This window comes from Alligator sinensis, unplaced genomic scaffold (genome assembly GCF_000455745.1).
Source record: "Alligator sinensis unplaced genomic scaffold, ASM45574v1 scaffold1892_1, whole genome shotgun sequence".
NCBI lineage: Eukaryota > Metazoa > Chordata > Crocodylia > Alligatoridae > Alligator > Alligator sinensis.
In genome coordinates, this window is record NW_005842966.1 from 157,509 (window position 1) to 173,230 (window position 15,722).

General features: G+C 55.3%; 1 protein-coding gene across 8 annotated transcripts in view; it reads left to right on the top strand.

Annotated features, from left to right (window-relative positions):
- The window catches only part of EVI5L (ecotropic viral integration site 5 like), a 58,281-nt gene that overhangs the window by 29,875 nt on the left and 12,684 nt on the right, over nt 1-15,722 (top strand). For 6 of the 8 annotated variants that reach the window (XM_025192761.1, XM_025192760.1, XM_006036467.3 and 3 more), the window contains 9 exons: nt 1,137-1,211; nt 3,002-3,127; nt 3,440-3,583; nt 4,893-4,982; nt 5,898-5,995; nt 6,816-6,876; nt 7,559-7,612; nt 8,827-8,859; nt 11,986-12,126. In XM_025192761.1, the coding sequence (XP_025048546.1) occupies nt 1,137-1,211; nt 3,002-3,127; nt 3,440-3,583; nt 4,893-4,982; nt 5,898-5,995; nt 6,816-6,876; nt 7,559-7,612; nt 8,827-8,859; nt 11,986-12,126 (822 nt within the window). The remainder of the gene's footprint in view (nt 1-1,136; nt 1,212-3,001; nt 3,128-3,439; nt 3,584-4,892; nt 4,983-5,897; nt 5,996-6,815; nt 6,877-7,558; nt 7,613-8,826; nt 8,860-11,985; nt 12,127-15,722) is intronic. The other 2 variants (XM_025192763.1, XM_025192764.1) reach the window with 2 other exon arrangements.

The window sequence follows — 15,722 nt, forward strand, 5'->3', positions numbered from 1 at the left end:
TGATTTCTCAACTGGGGTCCATGAGATCCTCTTAAGGGTGTTGTGGGGTGCCGCAAAATATTAGCACTGTCAGGTGTGCAGATACCTACACACGATTCACAAGAGAAACCCAGATATTCTCAATAGGAATCCATAGAGTCAAAATCCTTTTGCCCTATCATGGTCTCACAGAGTTCTTTGCAACAGGAGGCTTCTTCTAGTGTTTCTTGACTACAGGAGAATAAGTGAAAGCAAAAAGCTGGGATTTTCCAAGGGGGGCCTGGAGTCTACTAAGGTTGGGAACACTGCCTTCAGGGAACCCAGTGCCATGCATCTGGCTGGAATGAATGAGTTTTCTCTTAATTTCCACCCCCAACCTTCCCATATCATCTTGAATAAAGGTGGTGAATTAGCCTAGCCCCATCCTCCCCTCTGGGTTTTCTTTGGGCTTCAACTATGTTGCATGGAGAAATGGCACCTCCAGAAGAGGCTCTCATGCTGCAGCTGTGCTCTGGGGACCTGCCAGACTCCTTCCCATCTCCTACATGGTTGCACAGCAGCTTGAACAAGGTGCTACCCCAGTCCTATTGTGTGGCTGAGCTTAAGAGGGTTCAAACAGCTTTGCTGTGTGCTTTTTCCCCGTTTGCCAGGTGCAGCAGCAGTAGCAATAAAGATGCTATGATCCCTGAAGGTAGTGGGGCAAGTGATCATCTATGACACATTTCTGATGGTGCAGTGGCTAGATGAGAGCTGTCCCATGTCTGCATGCCTGAGGGACACAGCTTCCCAGCCCTATGCTTCACAGGTGCCCCACAGGTGCCTGCATGCCTGGTCTCCCTGGCCCCAGGGGCAAGGAAACAGAAGCTGGAGGAGAGGGGGATCCCAGAGAGCAGTGTAGGGAGCAGCACTTGGACTTGAAGCTGCAAGTTATCCCCCAGTGGGCTGCCAGTTGGACAGCCCTGGATGGGATCCTTGCTGTGGCATGTTCATGGAGCAGAGATGCTCAAGCTAATCCTGGCCCTGAAAAAAGCCCCTGGCCTGCGTGTTCCCCTCTGGCTACAAACCACTCGGTGTTCCTACCTTCCTCCTGGTCCTTAGAGGAGACTACATGTGTATCCCTGGGACCGAAACCCAGCCAGCTGCTGGCTCTCTTCCAGGCCTACTCCCTGGTGGACCGTGAGGTCGGCTACTGTCAGGGCAGTGCATTCATCGTGGGACTGCTGTTAATGCAGGTGGGTGTGATCCAACCACAAGACAGCAGCCGCCAGCCCCAGGCACTTCCCAGAGCAATTAACAGGGTTGTTAACACCCTCCAGAAATTTGGCCTTGTTCTACAGGTTTGATGGCTCACCAGAGCCCCCCTGCCTACTGTCAGCCTGGGGCTGAGTCAGCTACCTTCTGCAGTGCATGCCCAGCCAGCTGGAGCCTGGTTGACTCCTTCCTAGTTCTGCCAACATGCACAAAAAGCTCTCCAGTAAGATTAAAATGATGCCTTCCTGCTTCTGGGCACAGGGGCATGGCCTTCATGGCCCTGTTAACTTAATTCTGAAGCATTTTCTTTTAAAGTAGAGTAGCTTGTTCTGGCAAGCAGTGGCTCAAAATCTCTCATGCTTCACAGGTGAATCAATGGGCTTAATGCAGTAGTCAGACCCTCTTTGGAGCTGGCCAAACCCTTGTGGGAGGTTTCTGATAGCTTTGTTTCCTCCCTGGTGGGTTTTTTTGGCCCTAGGTTCACACCCTGAAGCCAATAAAGAACAGGCAGGAAAGAAGTCTGGGAGCTTTTTCCTCCCCTCTCCAGATAAGCCTGAAGTAGCGTGCCTGTGCCCATATGCCATATTTCCCCACATACGATGTGCACCTTTCTGCCTCTGAAAATTAACTGCTGGAAATTGGAGAGGGGAGAGGCACGTGCCTTTAAGTGAGGAAATGGGGGGAGCAGAGGGCCTGATCCTGAAGAAGCCCATCGAGTCAGTGACATCTGCCAAGTCAGCTGAAGATCCACCCAGCTTGAGGGGTGGGACTTGGCAGTTTGGTTTCAGCTGACTCGGGCAAGTGTTGCTACTTGAACCCAACTGCCTGGACCCACTTTTTCCTTCTCTTGAGCCAGGTGGGTATCTTGTGGTGCCTGCATATCTGGAGCAGGGGGTTAACAGAATAGCCACAGGTTCTTTGTGCCGCCCCCTCCAGCCCAATTCCTCCCCTACACATGTACACTGCACCTCCCTGTGACTTTTGAACAGACTTTTGAACACGCATGTTCCACCTGCAGGGCTGTCCCAGGGCGGGGAGGTGAATCGGGGTGACTGCCCCAGGTCCTGTGCTTTGGGAGGCCCTGCAGAGCTGGGCGGAGCAGCCATGGCAACTCCGTGGCTGCTACCGCCAGCCTTGCATCCAGCCACTTGCTAACCCCCTACCCATTTCCCTGTTGCCACAGGCACCTCTGCCATTGGCAGCAGCAGCTTCTTCACATCCAGGGTGTGTGGGATCAGGGCAGGGGCGGGCTCCGACACCCTGCTGGGGTGCCTGCATGTGTATATTCCCTGCACACACTGCACCTCCCTGTGTGTTTTATGTGCACAGACACATGCATGTTGTACCTGCATCTTTTTTTCCCTGCTCACATGCATGCGCACACACACTTCACCTGCCTGTGTGTTTTCCCTGCAAATGCACACATGGTGCACCTACCTGTGTACTTACCCTGCGCACACATGTTCATGCACTGCACTTGCATATTTTTTTCCCTGCACACATGCATGCACACTGCACCTGCTGGTGTGTGTTACACACACACACACACACTGTATTTTTCCCTGGCAAAACACGTCAAGGAAAGAGATTTTTTTTCTTCACTGCCACATAAAACAAGGCACAGAGCTTATTTAGGGGCACGTAACGTGAGTAAATATAGTACATTCACCTGCATTCCACATCCTGGCCTCATTCTGGGGAAGTTCAGCTCCTCGCTGGGCTGCACTGAGAGGTGAACACAGAGCCACGTCTCTTTCCAACCCACCCCCAGATGCCTGAGGAAGAGGCCTTCTGCGTCTTCGTGCGCCTGATGCAGGAGTATCGGCTACGGGAGCTCTTCAAGCCCAGCATGGCCGAGCTGGGGCTCTGCATCTATCAGTTCGAGTACATGCTGCAGGTACAGACCAGTTCAAGCCTCACTCAAAACATCTTCAGCCCACGGGACTTGGCCAGTAGCTTGGCCTAGTAGTGAGAAGGAACTGGATCTGGGTTGGGGGTGGATCCTGGCTTTTACAGATCTCCTTGGGGTAGCAGAGATAATCAGAGCCTCTGAGCTCTGAGAGCCATGAGCAGGACCGGGCCTAATCTCTACTAGTCCAGAGCTCCCTTCTCTGCCCTGGAGATTCCCAGCAGGACCCTGATGGGCTGTGTTTGCCAGCAGGCATCAATCACCTGCTTTGCCCTCCTCCCCCTCATCTCTCCTATACAGGAGCAGCTGCCTGAACTGAACATTCACTTCCGCTCCCAGAGCTTCCTCACCTCCATGTACGCCTCGTCTTGGTTCCTCACCCTCTTCCTCACCACCTTCCCGCTGCCTGTGGCCACCCGGGTCTTCGACATCTTCATGTACGAGGTGAGGCAGGTGTAGGGGGCAAAATTTGTGGGGGAGGCAGCCCACAGCTGCCTCCAGATGCAAAACCTCCCCAAGGGCACTGAGCTGGGACAGGATAAATAGCTGGAAAAAAATCCCAGCATAGTTTTCCTCCTGACTGCGGATTTTGTTGGATGGAGCCAAGCTGCATCCAACAAATGCAGCTTGGATACAGCCCTGCATCCAACAAGGGCTGGGCTTTCCAGATAAAGTAGCTAATCAGGAAGCCTCAGGCTTTCCCTGAGATTCTACTGAATTCCTTGTGCTGTCCTGAGCTGAGATTATGCTAGTCATCTAGGTAGGGACTTTATGCCTTATCCCTCATCCAATCCATGCAGCTCTTTTATACCACATCCCAGAGCTTGGGGGCACCCACAGAAACAAACAGGAGACAGGTTTAAAATGAACAGGAGAGGACTTTTTTATGCAATTAATTGTCAACTTGTGCAGCTCATGCCCACTGGCACTTCCTGGATCAGACCCTAGGTCCTTTTTGCCCAGTCTCGTGTCACACAAAGGCAAAGAGCAGAGGCTGGAAAGGAGAGTGAATGGGATCTGACTAGGGTTTCTCCCCTGTTCCTCTCTCCCACTTGCAACTTTCAGTATTTAAGGTCTAGGAAGTTCTGATTCAGAGGCCGTGCCCCTCACTCCCATGCTCAGTAGCTACTGATGCCCTTGTCCTCCTAGATAGTGTCCAATCTCTTTTTGAATCTGGCTAAACTCGGCTTCTACCACATCTGGGGGCAGTGAGTTCCACACTCTAATTTCACGCTGGGGGGGAAAAAGAACTTTCTCTTGTTAGTTTTAAACTGATGGCCTCCTAGTTTCATGTTGTGACCCCTTGTTCTTGCCTCGTGAGAGCTACTTAATAATAAATCCCTGTTGACTTTCTCTTCGCCACTTAGTATTTTATGATGAAACCCTTCCTATATTCCCCTTCAAGCATCTCTCTTCTGCACAGAAGAGGCCTGTTTAGTCTGTGTTAATATGGAAGATGCTCCATACTACTCATCATCCTTATTGCCCTTCTCTGGACCTTCTTTAGTTCTAAACACTTTTGGAGGTATAGGGACCAGAACTGGGCACAATTTTTCCAAGATGTGGATGCACCGTGGATTTATAAAGGGGCCTGATACTTTCAGTGTTTTTTTTCACAGTTCCCTTCTTAATAATCCCTAACATTGTGTTAAGGGCCTTTGTTGCAGGCTCTCGGCTCCCCTGCCTTCCCCACATCCCAGTGTTTGGGGAGCTTCTACACCCAGCCCTACCCTTCCCTGGTGCTTCTCCACAGGGGCTGGAGATCATCTTCCGTGTGGGCATGGCCCTGTTGCAGTTCAACCAAGCAGAGCTCATCCAGCTGGACATGGAAGGCATGTCGCAGGTCAGAACAGCTCCACATCACACCTGGGGCAGGGGGGCATCCCTCCACCCTTCTGGGGGCTTCCTAGTTGGCTGACCTCTAACCCAATAGTGGCTGAAGATACTCAGTTTACCCTCTAACTGGGCTTGGTCTTAGATGTTATGCATCAGCACAGAGGGTCCTGATGCTATATTGGGGTGACATGGCTCTGCCCATGCGCAGTAGCCCCACCCACATTCTTGGGCTCTGATCCAGCCCCCTTCTAAGGTACCTCCTGGCAATGCCACACCAAGGGTTAATGCTGCCAGCCAGGCCATAGGCATACAGCAAGTGATGTGATCCCAGCTCTGAAGCCCCACCACAGTGTCCAGGTGGGAGGACCTCACTTTCCACCATAGCTTCCCCACTCTGTTAGACCCACAGCACAGCTGTCGCAGAGCTGGGCTTGGCCTGGGAGGAGGGGGGCTGCAGAGTTGCTCCATTTCCTGTGCCTTGATTTTTTTCCCCTTCCTGGCAAGGTGTGGAGCATTGAATGCTGTGTGCAGCCTCTGCTGCCTTGCTGGTGAGAGCCCATCCATGACCCCAGACCCTGAATGGATGGGGGATTTCCCAGATCCCTAGACATGCTTCAGCTGACTCCAGCCTGCACCCCCCGCTCACTTCCAACCTTTCCCCTGCTGCCAGTGCTGGAGGTTTGGGCTGTATTTGCTCAGCAGGGCAGGTTCCTTATTTCACAGCTACTCTGAAACCTCCTGGCAAGCAAAGTAGAGGTTCCTAGGCATTGTTCAGGGCCTCAAGTGAGTCAGAAGAGACAAGGTAGGCAGGGTGGGAGAGGCAGGGGGCCAAAGGGGAAGATGGGTTGGGAGAGGCTGGGCTGCTGTCCACTGGCTCCTGGGTAGCCACATTGCTGAGCTTATGCTCCTGTTCTGCCCCCAGCACTTCCAAAAGGTGATTCCCCACCAGTTTGACAGCTGCCCTGACAAGCTCATCCTCCGGGCCTACCAGGTTAAGTACAACCCCAAGAAGATGAAGAGGTGAGTGTTTCCCCCCTGCCCCCAGCACAGTGCAGGGACCTCCTGGCCCCCCTCGGTCCCTCCCACCCTGAGCCAAGTCCCTGACAGAGACCTGGATTCCTGCCTTCCTCCAGAGCAAAGTTCTCCAACAGAGACCCCCTGGCCCCCACCATCATTTCCCCCTGCAGCTAAGTCCCTATCGGGGACCTCCCTAGCCCCCATCCCAAGCCAAGCCCAGCCCCTGATTAGTGAGACTCCTCCCCCCCACCCCACACCAGCCCACCTGCAGTGAAATAAGTGAGTGTCATGGGCCTAGGCTGCTGGAATGGCAGGAGGCCATAAAAGCTTTTTCACATCATACCCTGCCAGGTGGGTGTCTATGGGGCAGCCCAGCCTCTGGTATCCTGGCAGGGGAAGGCAGCATGTGCGTGTCTGTGTGTATTGTGGCTTCAGCCCCAGCCCAGAGCTCCTAGCTTTGGCCATGGAAGCTCTCGCTTCCTGCGTTCCTCTCTGGGGAGATTTGTTTCAGACAGATTCACATTGGGGCAGTTGACTCAGGAGAAAAGAGCTGAAAATAGGGAGACCAGACCTAGTGGCAGGGCCTATTCCAGGGCTCTTTAGCTCCTTTCTGGAGACTCCAAACCTCTTGTACCAGGGAAGGGTCGTATGAGGATCAGGGCATGGAGGAGACTCCTAATCCAGAGTCAGGAACCCACCCCATTGGGCCTAGAGACTGCAGTCTGTGAGACTTGCAGCTGCCAGGACCTTGGCACCAGGCCCTGCCTCAGCAGGGGAGGGCAGGAGCATCAGAGCCAACCCATCCTGGCTTGTGTCTGTACAGGCTGGAGAAAGAGTATGCAGCCATCAAGAACAAAGAGATGGAGGAGCAGATTGAGATCAAGGTGAGTCCTGTCTCCACCCCTCTCACCCTCTCTCCATGCCCCTGCAGCAGAAGGGAGCCCAGTGAGCTTTGTGCCAAGAGGCTGAGAATTCCCCAATGCCTCCCAGGTGCAGTGATAACCTCCAGCCACTTCACTTTTGTGCCATTAGATGGCTGCCGTGCTTCACCCCAGTAGTGGCTGCACTTGAGAAACAAGCATGGTATGATGCCTACATGCAGAACGCAGATCCCTGTATGGGGGTGAAAAGTGCTATGTGAATCCCTCTTGGAGCCTGCCACAGATCTGGTGGGACATCCACAGCCCACCATGGCAGCTCCATGCTCGTTGCTTGCTGTGATATCAGCCCATGTTCAGTAGGGGGCAGACTTGTCCTGTTCTGAACTGCAGCTGACTTGCTGCCTGTTCTCCTGCCTTTTGGGGAGCTCCCAGTAACACCTCTTCCCTCCTAGCACCCAGCTCCCCTCCATCCCATAAGCAAGCTGTCCATGTCCATGGAGTCTTCTCTGCTACTGAACCTCAGGCTACACCTGCCTTTTTTTCTCCTCAGACCTGAGGAAAGTATTGTCCATCCTCTCCCAGCTGTGCAATTAGTCCTTTTTTTAAATCACCTCCATCCTTACCCCTGTTTTAAACCCCCTGGCCCCCCACACCCCAGCTTACTACTAGCCCTTCCTCCCCACAGCGACTCAGGACTGAGAACCGTCTCCTGAAGCAGCGCATTGAGACTCTGGAGAAGGTGAGGGCCATGCCAGGCCGCGTCCGTGTCCGCCTCCTGGGCTTCCAGACTAGCCTGGCTGCCAAAAACGAAGCCCTGCACAGCCACTTCTCCAAGCTCACGCTTGGCACCCAGCCCCATCAGGGCGACTGCTAGCCTGCTCCTGGCAGCTCTCATCTCCCCCCCCATCCCCCACTACCCAGCATCATCACTGTCTATCTAAGACAACCATGTTGGCTAATGGAAGCTCAGGCATGGCCTGGCCAGAGTCTGGGAGGGGACCATTGCAGTGTTACTTCAGTCTCCAGCCATCCAACACCCAGTCCCCGGACTACTGCTTGAACTGGGGTTGAAAGCCTTTAAGCAGCCTGCCTCAGTCCTGGAGAGTCCTGAGTTCCCACATACGAGGGCATCTCGGGGGGGCCGTCCTCAAAGCAGAGCGCCTGATCTCTTTGTCTCTCCATGTTGTTGATTTTATGTGTGCATCTACCACTGTCTGGACCTGCAGCCCCTTTTGGCTGCCTCAGCCTTTGCTGAAACCTGCCTCATGCTCACTTGGTTGCTGTGCGTGTAGTAGATGCCCTTTAAATTGGATCAAAATAAAGTTTAAGGTGGGGTGGTGGAATTTCTATAAAGAAAATAGGATCCCTCATTATTCCCCTGACGTGAAGGGGTCAAGGTGCCTGGCGCAGCCATGCCCTGGCACTTAGGAGGCACTGAACCACTGAGGTTCACGACTTGTTCATGGTCCCTACTGATTGGGCCTTAGAGGCCAGGCACTCTCCAGCTATCAGCCCAGAGATCAAGGGCATCGAGCCCCCTGCCCATGTGCCCCCCCTCAGCAACATCCCCCCTCCAGCTGTCACCACTGAGATCCTCCATCACCCTGGGAACGCAGAGCTAGGATAGCCTGTGCTACAGGTGGGGGATTCACTGTGCTGCTTATGTCATGGCAGAGGCTGCATGGATCCAAGCCAAGGATGGATCCTAGCCCCTTCTCCCTGCCCCCATGCCCAACATTTGGATCACTGGTCCTGCCTGCTGTGGAGTAGAAGAGGTCTCTTGGGTGCTCTCATCTCCCTGGGCTCCTCTGGGTTCTCCTGCTGCTTCCACCTTGCTCTGTTCTGTGCTTCGAGCCATAGCGGGGGCGCTTGTGTGACTCTGGTGATTGCTGTCTCTCTCTCTGTCTCTCTTTCTTTCCTCCGTCTTTCCTTCCCTGCCTGGATCTGCCGTAGGAGAGTGCTGCCTTGGCAGACAGACTCATCCAGGTACTGTAAACCCTTCTCATCACGCTCTCCTCTTCTCTATTCCAGCCTGGAAACCAGAGACTGCCCCCGAGCCAGGCTGGGCCCTCGCTCTGGTTTTTCTCTTTCACGCGGGGTCGTGGCAAGGCTGCCGGGCCAAGGGCTCACAAAGGAACCCTCCTTTGTATCCAGGCTTAAGGGGGTTTCAGGTGGGAGAAGGAGCTTGTTAGAAAGAACTGGGAACCTGAGCCTCCACTGCCCTAAATCAGATCTCTCTCCTTGGTGAGATTGACATGACTCCAGCAAAATTGATTAGCTGGAGATTGGGGCCTTGGTCTTCTAGCCAGACTTGAATTGTCTTTGAGAGGAGATGCTACTGAAGTTGTAGAAGCACATGCTGATGAAACCACAGGGTGCTGGGTGTGATCCTAGCTGCCTCAGTTACTAAGGTGCATATATAATTTAGCCCTGGGTTTCTGGCTGAAAATCCATCCCACTTTATGGAAAGCCTCACCCCTACCTGCCCTGGGCCCAGACTGAAACCAGCCATGCATTTAACCTACTAAAAGAGATTACTACTCCCCTACCCTGCCCTCCCACAAAAAACTCTTTGCCTCATGAAATTAGGGCCCAGTCTTAACCTGCTTCCCAGCAAAGGCTGTCCCCCCAAGGTATAACTCATCTGATGTCCGTGCTTGGGGCTGTACAGAGGCAGACCTGAGAGGCAGTGATTATGCCCCCCCCTGCCCCATCCTCCCCTTGCATACAGAAGGGAGGAACTAAGAGGCAGGGAGGAAAGGACAGGCCCACAGCTGTGCAGGGAGCATGGCAGCCCTGAGAACAGCAAACTCCATGCCACAGAGCAGGGCCATACAGCAAAAGGGAGCCTTATTATACTCCCTCCCCAGTTACCACAGGCCCCAAGTGCCTGGCCTGCCAGAGACCTGCCTTGCTCCATCTCATTGCAAAAAACAGTTCCCCTTGCAGTTGGATTTCAGTGAGATGAGAAATACCCACCTTGCTCATCATGCCCAGCCCCTGTCTCAGCCAGCAGCTGCCAGGTCACCTGCTCAGGGCAGGGCATAGTGGCTGTTAGTAGCCTGAGATGGGAGACCCAGCTCCTGGCACCTGGGAGCCCAGAGCTTCAAGCCATGAATGCATGTAGCATGGCTGCATCTAGGCATTAAAAACACCCAGCCTTGGAGCCAGACAAAACCCTTGCCACTGCTTGCAGTTCCCAGAAATCCCCCTTTCACAGGCCTGTGCCTCTTCAGGGAGAGGTAAATAGCTCTGACCTGAAGGCTTAGATTCCCTTTCCCCTACCCCCCTTTTTCCCCTCTTGCTTTAGCTGAGGCCCCTTCCTCCTTGCATTCAGCTATATATGATTGGAGCATAGCCACATCAGCAGGGTGGCAGCTGTTTAAGGGCAGGGGAAAACCCCTCCCTCACTGGTTTCCTTTCCTGATGATATGAAGCAAAGCTGATTAAAGGCAGCGTCCTGCTCCCTGCACCTATCAGAGATCTGCTGAGGCCTTAAAGCTGATGCAGGGAGCACAAGAAAGTTCCAGGCTGCTGCTGTGTCATTAAAAGCTTGTGGCTATCTAGTCCAGACCCTGCCCAGATCCCCCTAAACCCACCCTGAGAAGAAAATTCCCTGCTCCATCATATGGGTGCCATCCCAAAGCCCCAGCTATAGCCAGCCCACCCAGAAATGCAATTATCTCTGAAATGGAAGCAGCCCTACATAGGCTGACAAGGGGAGAATTTTGCCTCACAACCCCCCACCCCATCCCTTTAAGAAATGCTCAGAGGTCATCAGTGGAACCACATTTTGTCATCCCAAGGCAGAGCAGAGAAAACTGGGTCTCCTAGTGACAGGTGTCATGCGCAGATTGGGGGGGGGGAATAGTACATCTTGTATGTAGGAAAATATGGTATTTCCCATTCTGAATATAAAGTATATAATACCCCCACCCTGCTATATAAGACCCACACAGTGTGTGCCACCTGTTATGGTAGACACCAGTCTCACATGTGTATGCACACCAAGTAGACAGCTCCAATTGTGGAGTGAACACGCAGCCCATGATCCCTGTTTTGCTAGGTGCACACAGAGTACACACCCCCTCATGCCAGGTGCTGTACATGCTTGGAGGGAATGAGCTCCCCACTGGCTTGGGGTGTGGATAGAATACATGATCCTTGGGGGGGTGCGCCCCATTTACACATGCACACTGTACTTCCTTGCAGGCTGGACCTCAGTGTCACTCTACTTGTCCTTCAGAAGTCCCCAACGCATCTGTCCCCAGAGCACTGGCTTCGGGGCTGCTTCAGCCCAGTAACACCATCACCAATTCAGCTTAATTACCAGCTCCTCCCAGCCCTGACCACTCTGCCAAGCTGTCCCCAAACAGCTCCCTGCCCTGTCCTGTCTGCCTCCCTGCCCTCCTGGCTCTGACTCCCAACAGACAAGGGCTCCTATCGCTGAGGCTAGAATCCAAGCATTCAGACCCCTTGGTGACACTGTTCCCAGGCTGGTGTGATCAGTAGTCACTTGTGGAGGCATGTGTACAGCTGGGAGTACATGTGGCAGCATAGGAGCAGGCAGAATCCCCCAGGTTTCCCATATCTCAAGCACAATGCCCCCCTCATGCCTCAGTTTCCCCATTGGTGCTACCTCCCTGCTGCTCAAAGGCATTTTTGCAGGTGGTGGGGTGGGTAGGGTGAGTGTGATCATGTCCTTTGAGCCACCTGCAAACAGATTTTTCCTAAGTATCACATACGTGGACCCTCCTCCCTCCCCTCACCCAGCTCCAGCATCGTGATACACAGCCCCTTGATCTGAACAACCTCCCTTGGATATCAGAGGCCACAAGCCAGGATCCCTTTTCCCAGCCCATGGCTGTCTGATGCTCCCATTCCTAGACTGGAAAGCAGATGCCAGGTGCTGTAGCACCCAGGCCTAAGTGATTTCAGATGCCCCCCCACCCCCCTTTTCTCTCACCAGGGAGGGTAGGTGGGTGTCAAGTTCTCCCTTGGGGTCCCATCTTGCTGCGCCACAGCCAGGGGAGAGGATTGGGAACATCTTGGAAATTTACTTTGCACTTACCTCCCACCCCTCTTCTCTGTCCCTCCTGCAACCTCATCCAGGGCCAAGTGACACGGGCACAGGAGGCTGAGGAGAACTACATCATCAAGCGGGAGCTGGCCGTAGTGAAGCAGCAGTGCAGCTTGGCCACCGAGAACCTGCAGAAAGCCCAAAGCACTATCCGGCAGCTGCAGGACCAGCAGGTAAGTGTGGCAGATCAGATGCCCATTTCTAACCTCCGTGCAAGGAGCTGCTCATAGGTGTGTACCTGTTGCTCAGCTCTGGCGGGGGAGGGGCCTTGGTGCGGCAGGCCTTAGGGCCCTTGACCACCTTGGTCCATGCCCCTGGCTGGACAGAGCGGGAAGTCCCGGAGGCATCCTTTGGCCTGGAGGGAGACTGTGGTCTACCCTCCACCTCCTGGGGGAGAAGGCCCTGGCAGTAGGAGTCTATCTCCTGCTCGCAGTCCCTCATGGCACGCAGTCGCCGGACTGTGGCCTGGAGCCCCTCTAGCTGGCGCGCCAGAGACCCCAAAAGGGAGCAGACCCCACAAGGGGAGGTAACCATGCTCCCAGGCCCCAGAGCCTGAAAAAGGGACAGGCAGCCCCCGCAGCTGAGAGCCAGGGGCTCTGTCTGCGTGGAGCCCGGAACCAGGGGCTCCGTCTGGGTGGCCGTCTCTGAGTTGCCAGAGGGGGGTGGGCCGCGGAGCCCGAGGGAATCCTCGGGGTGCGGCGCGTGCCCATCCGTGGCATGTCTCTGGTAGGCTGGCTACGGCTGGGACTGTCTACCCTGCGGGGTGCACAGGCAGGGTCTTGGGCCCTCCCGCACGAACTCCTCGCTAACTCACGCACCAGCAGAGAAGTGCGCCTGTTTGCGCAGCCTGTTCGCGCGGCTCCGGTTGTGTGGCTCCCTGGGGGGCTGGGCGAAGTAGGGGCCTGGGCGGGGCTTGACCCGGCCCGGCTCCACTCAGCTGCCTCCTCCCACTCACTAAGGGGTTAGCCCCCTCTTTCCACGGGCCCCGCTTACCTCCGGCTGTGCTGGGAGTCGGCGGGGGGCTCCGCGGCTGCTGGAGGGTTTCTGGGGGGCTTCGGGGGAGCAGGGGCGCAGCAGGCTTTCACCCGCGCGTCTCTCGCCGCTTCCGAGCCTAACTGGGGCTTTTTCCCTGTCCACGGTATGAGCAACTTGTGTCCAGGCTTATGGCTTAGATCAGAGCTGCGGTTCCTAACCAACACCAGCCAAGGTGGGCACAGGGAAGCAGGCCAGAGCGAGCTGGCCTTTCCCTGCCCACCTCTCCTTAAGTGCCTATAGTTGCCAGCAGTTTTTGAGTGGGGATCCTGGGAGCAGGGCAGGGTCAGAGATCACCGTGCTATGTGGGGCTTTGAGGGATGGCAGCTGTAGAAAGCAGCATGGTGACATGTTCCCAAGCGTTGCATGTTGGTAACAGCCAGGCCTGGGGAGCTCTGTGGATCAGGCATGTACCTGACACAACGGGACCTGGCTGCTGACCTAGCATTAGTCACTGCTGGTCACTTGGGAGAAGACATGATGTGGGCACACGGGACGGTAGGTCATACTAGGTGTGAGGATCTTGTGCTCATGCATACCCACACGTGTTGCACTTACATGTAGGCTTTTGCACATGCTTGGCTGCCTGATGACATGAATACATGCACACACTCATCTGCTTGCATGCACGCACATGAATATACACTGGCACATGCACGCACTTGCACTCTTGCATGTCCTCGCTCATACACAGATGCATAAACACATACCCTTGCATGATTGTGCACGTTTACACTTGTGCACACATGAACACATACAATCTTGCTGGCACACATTTACATATAGGTGCATAAGCACACTTCCTCACATGCGCTTGCACAAACCTGGACACAGGTACATGCTCTTGTTCATCTGCACGTGCACAATACTCCTGCACACACTCGCAGTCATGCACACACATGCACTTGCCCGTGCATTCATGAACATGCACACACACACACCTCCCTGGTCTAAAGGCTCCCGCAGTCATGCATTGCCCCAGTCTCTGCCAGCAGTTGTTGGAGCACCACCTCACACAGGTGTCCAGTGTGAGGCAGGAGCAGGCCCCAGCTGTTGCTGCTCCTTGAGGTTCTTTCAAGCCCCCGCTTCCCTCCACCCTCCTCGCCACGTGCAACCATAAACTCTGGTACTTGCCTTCTCACAGCACTCAGCTTCCCCATGGTTGAGGGGGAGGGAAATCTACCACCCAGCTGAAATCTCTGAGCCTCAGGAGATGGATCAGTGTGTGTCTGCAGTGGGGGGCAGCTGGTGGGGGGGTGCTGTGGCCAGGCCTCAGGGTGGGGTGGTCTTTGCCTCCCCAACCAGCCCTCACCCCCAACCCCTTATCTGATGAACTGCCACCAGCTGCGACAGTGCAGACGTTAAGGTGGCTATGAGCTGGGGCTCTGCTGTGGTTGTGGCTGGCTCTCGGGAGCGCCATTCTGCCCAGATTGCGGGGGGTGGGGAGGAGGGCAGGAGATGGAGCTGCCAGCTGGAGCCCACAGCAGGCAGGCACCTCTGGGCATAGCTGGCAACGGCAGCCCCAGACAGCTGCCCTGCAAGGGCATTGGTGGGGAGGGAGACACAGCAGCAGCCTCCAGGGACTGCCATACCCCTGGCCCCCACAAGAACTGTGGGGAGAAGGCTCAGAGCTGGATCCCAGCCCAGCAGATCCCCCTGCAACCCCAGAGCACAGAGCAGACCGGAGGGGTCCAGTTCTCCCAGGCTTCTGGGCTTTGCTGAAGGCCACATGGGGGCAGGCAGGTACTTCCACACCCCCTTGCTGCTACCAGGGTCTGAGTTTTTTCCCCACCTCAGCAGCATCCAGTGCTGGCTACAGCCCAGGCTGAAAGGGTGGTGATAAGATGTGCCAGTCCTGCTGGGACTTAGACCCAAGGCTCCTGGCTAAAAAATCTGCCCCTCTGCTCAGGCTCAGCTTGACACTGCATTGGGGTCGGGAAGACAATTCCCCCCTTGCTTAGATCAGCACGGACTTGGGGGATCTGTCTTTCCTCTGAAGTGGGGTCCTGGTCTCTGTCTGGAATCTCTGCAGTGCAGATGAACACCCCTGGCAGCCTCCAGACCCTGCCAGCCCCCGGCTTGCCCTGGGGCAGATTTGGGGGCTCTGGGGGCAAAGTGGTTGGTCATGAGGCCACAGGGTGGAGCATGGAATATCTCAGACCAGGACGTGTTTAGCAGGGTTTGGACAGAGCTGGGATCCCCCAGAGGCCAGCCCTTCCCTGCTGCACTGTGATCCTTGTTTCCCCTGTAGCCCCACACCTCAGTAGGCCCTGATGCAGCCATAGCCTCCTGCCCCATTCCATCCTGCATTGAGCTCATGGCCCTCCCTGGGGAAGCTGAGCCTAGACAGGGTGGCCAGAGAGACAGACACAGGGGCACAATGCCAGTGGGCCAGGACACTGGTGCGAGACCAGGGCTAGAAACACAGGTGCTTCAGGCCCTTACCGATGCCCTGAGCCACTCTGCCAGGGCAGGGCCTCAATCCCAGTGCCACAGCCAGGCTGTGACAACCATGCACCCAGCAGTGGAGGCCCACAGCCCCCCAGATCTGGCCCTGTGCTCCCTGTGAGGGCATCTCCTCTTGACCTCACACAGCTGCATGACCTGGTCCCAGCTGGCCCAGTGGGGGAGAAGGGCCAACTCCCTCCACATCTTGTCCCAGCAGGCAGCCCCCAGAGCCAGTTCTCAGCTCCAAGTTGTTGCTTTCAGTGGCTAGCTGATAGCATCCAGTAATGAC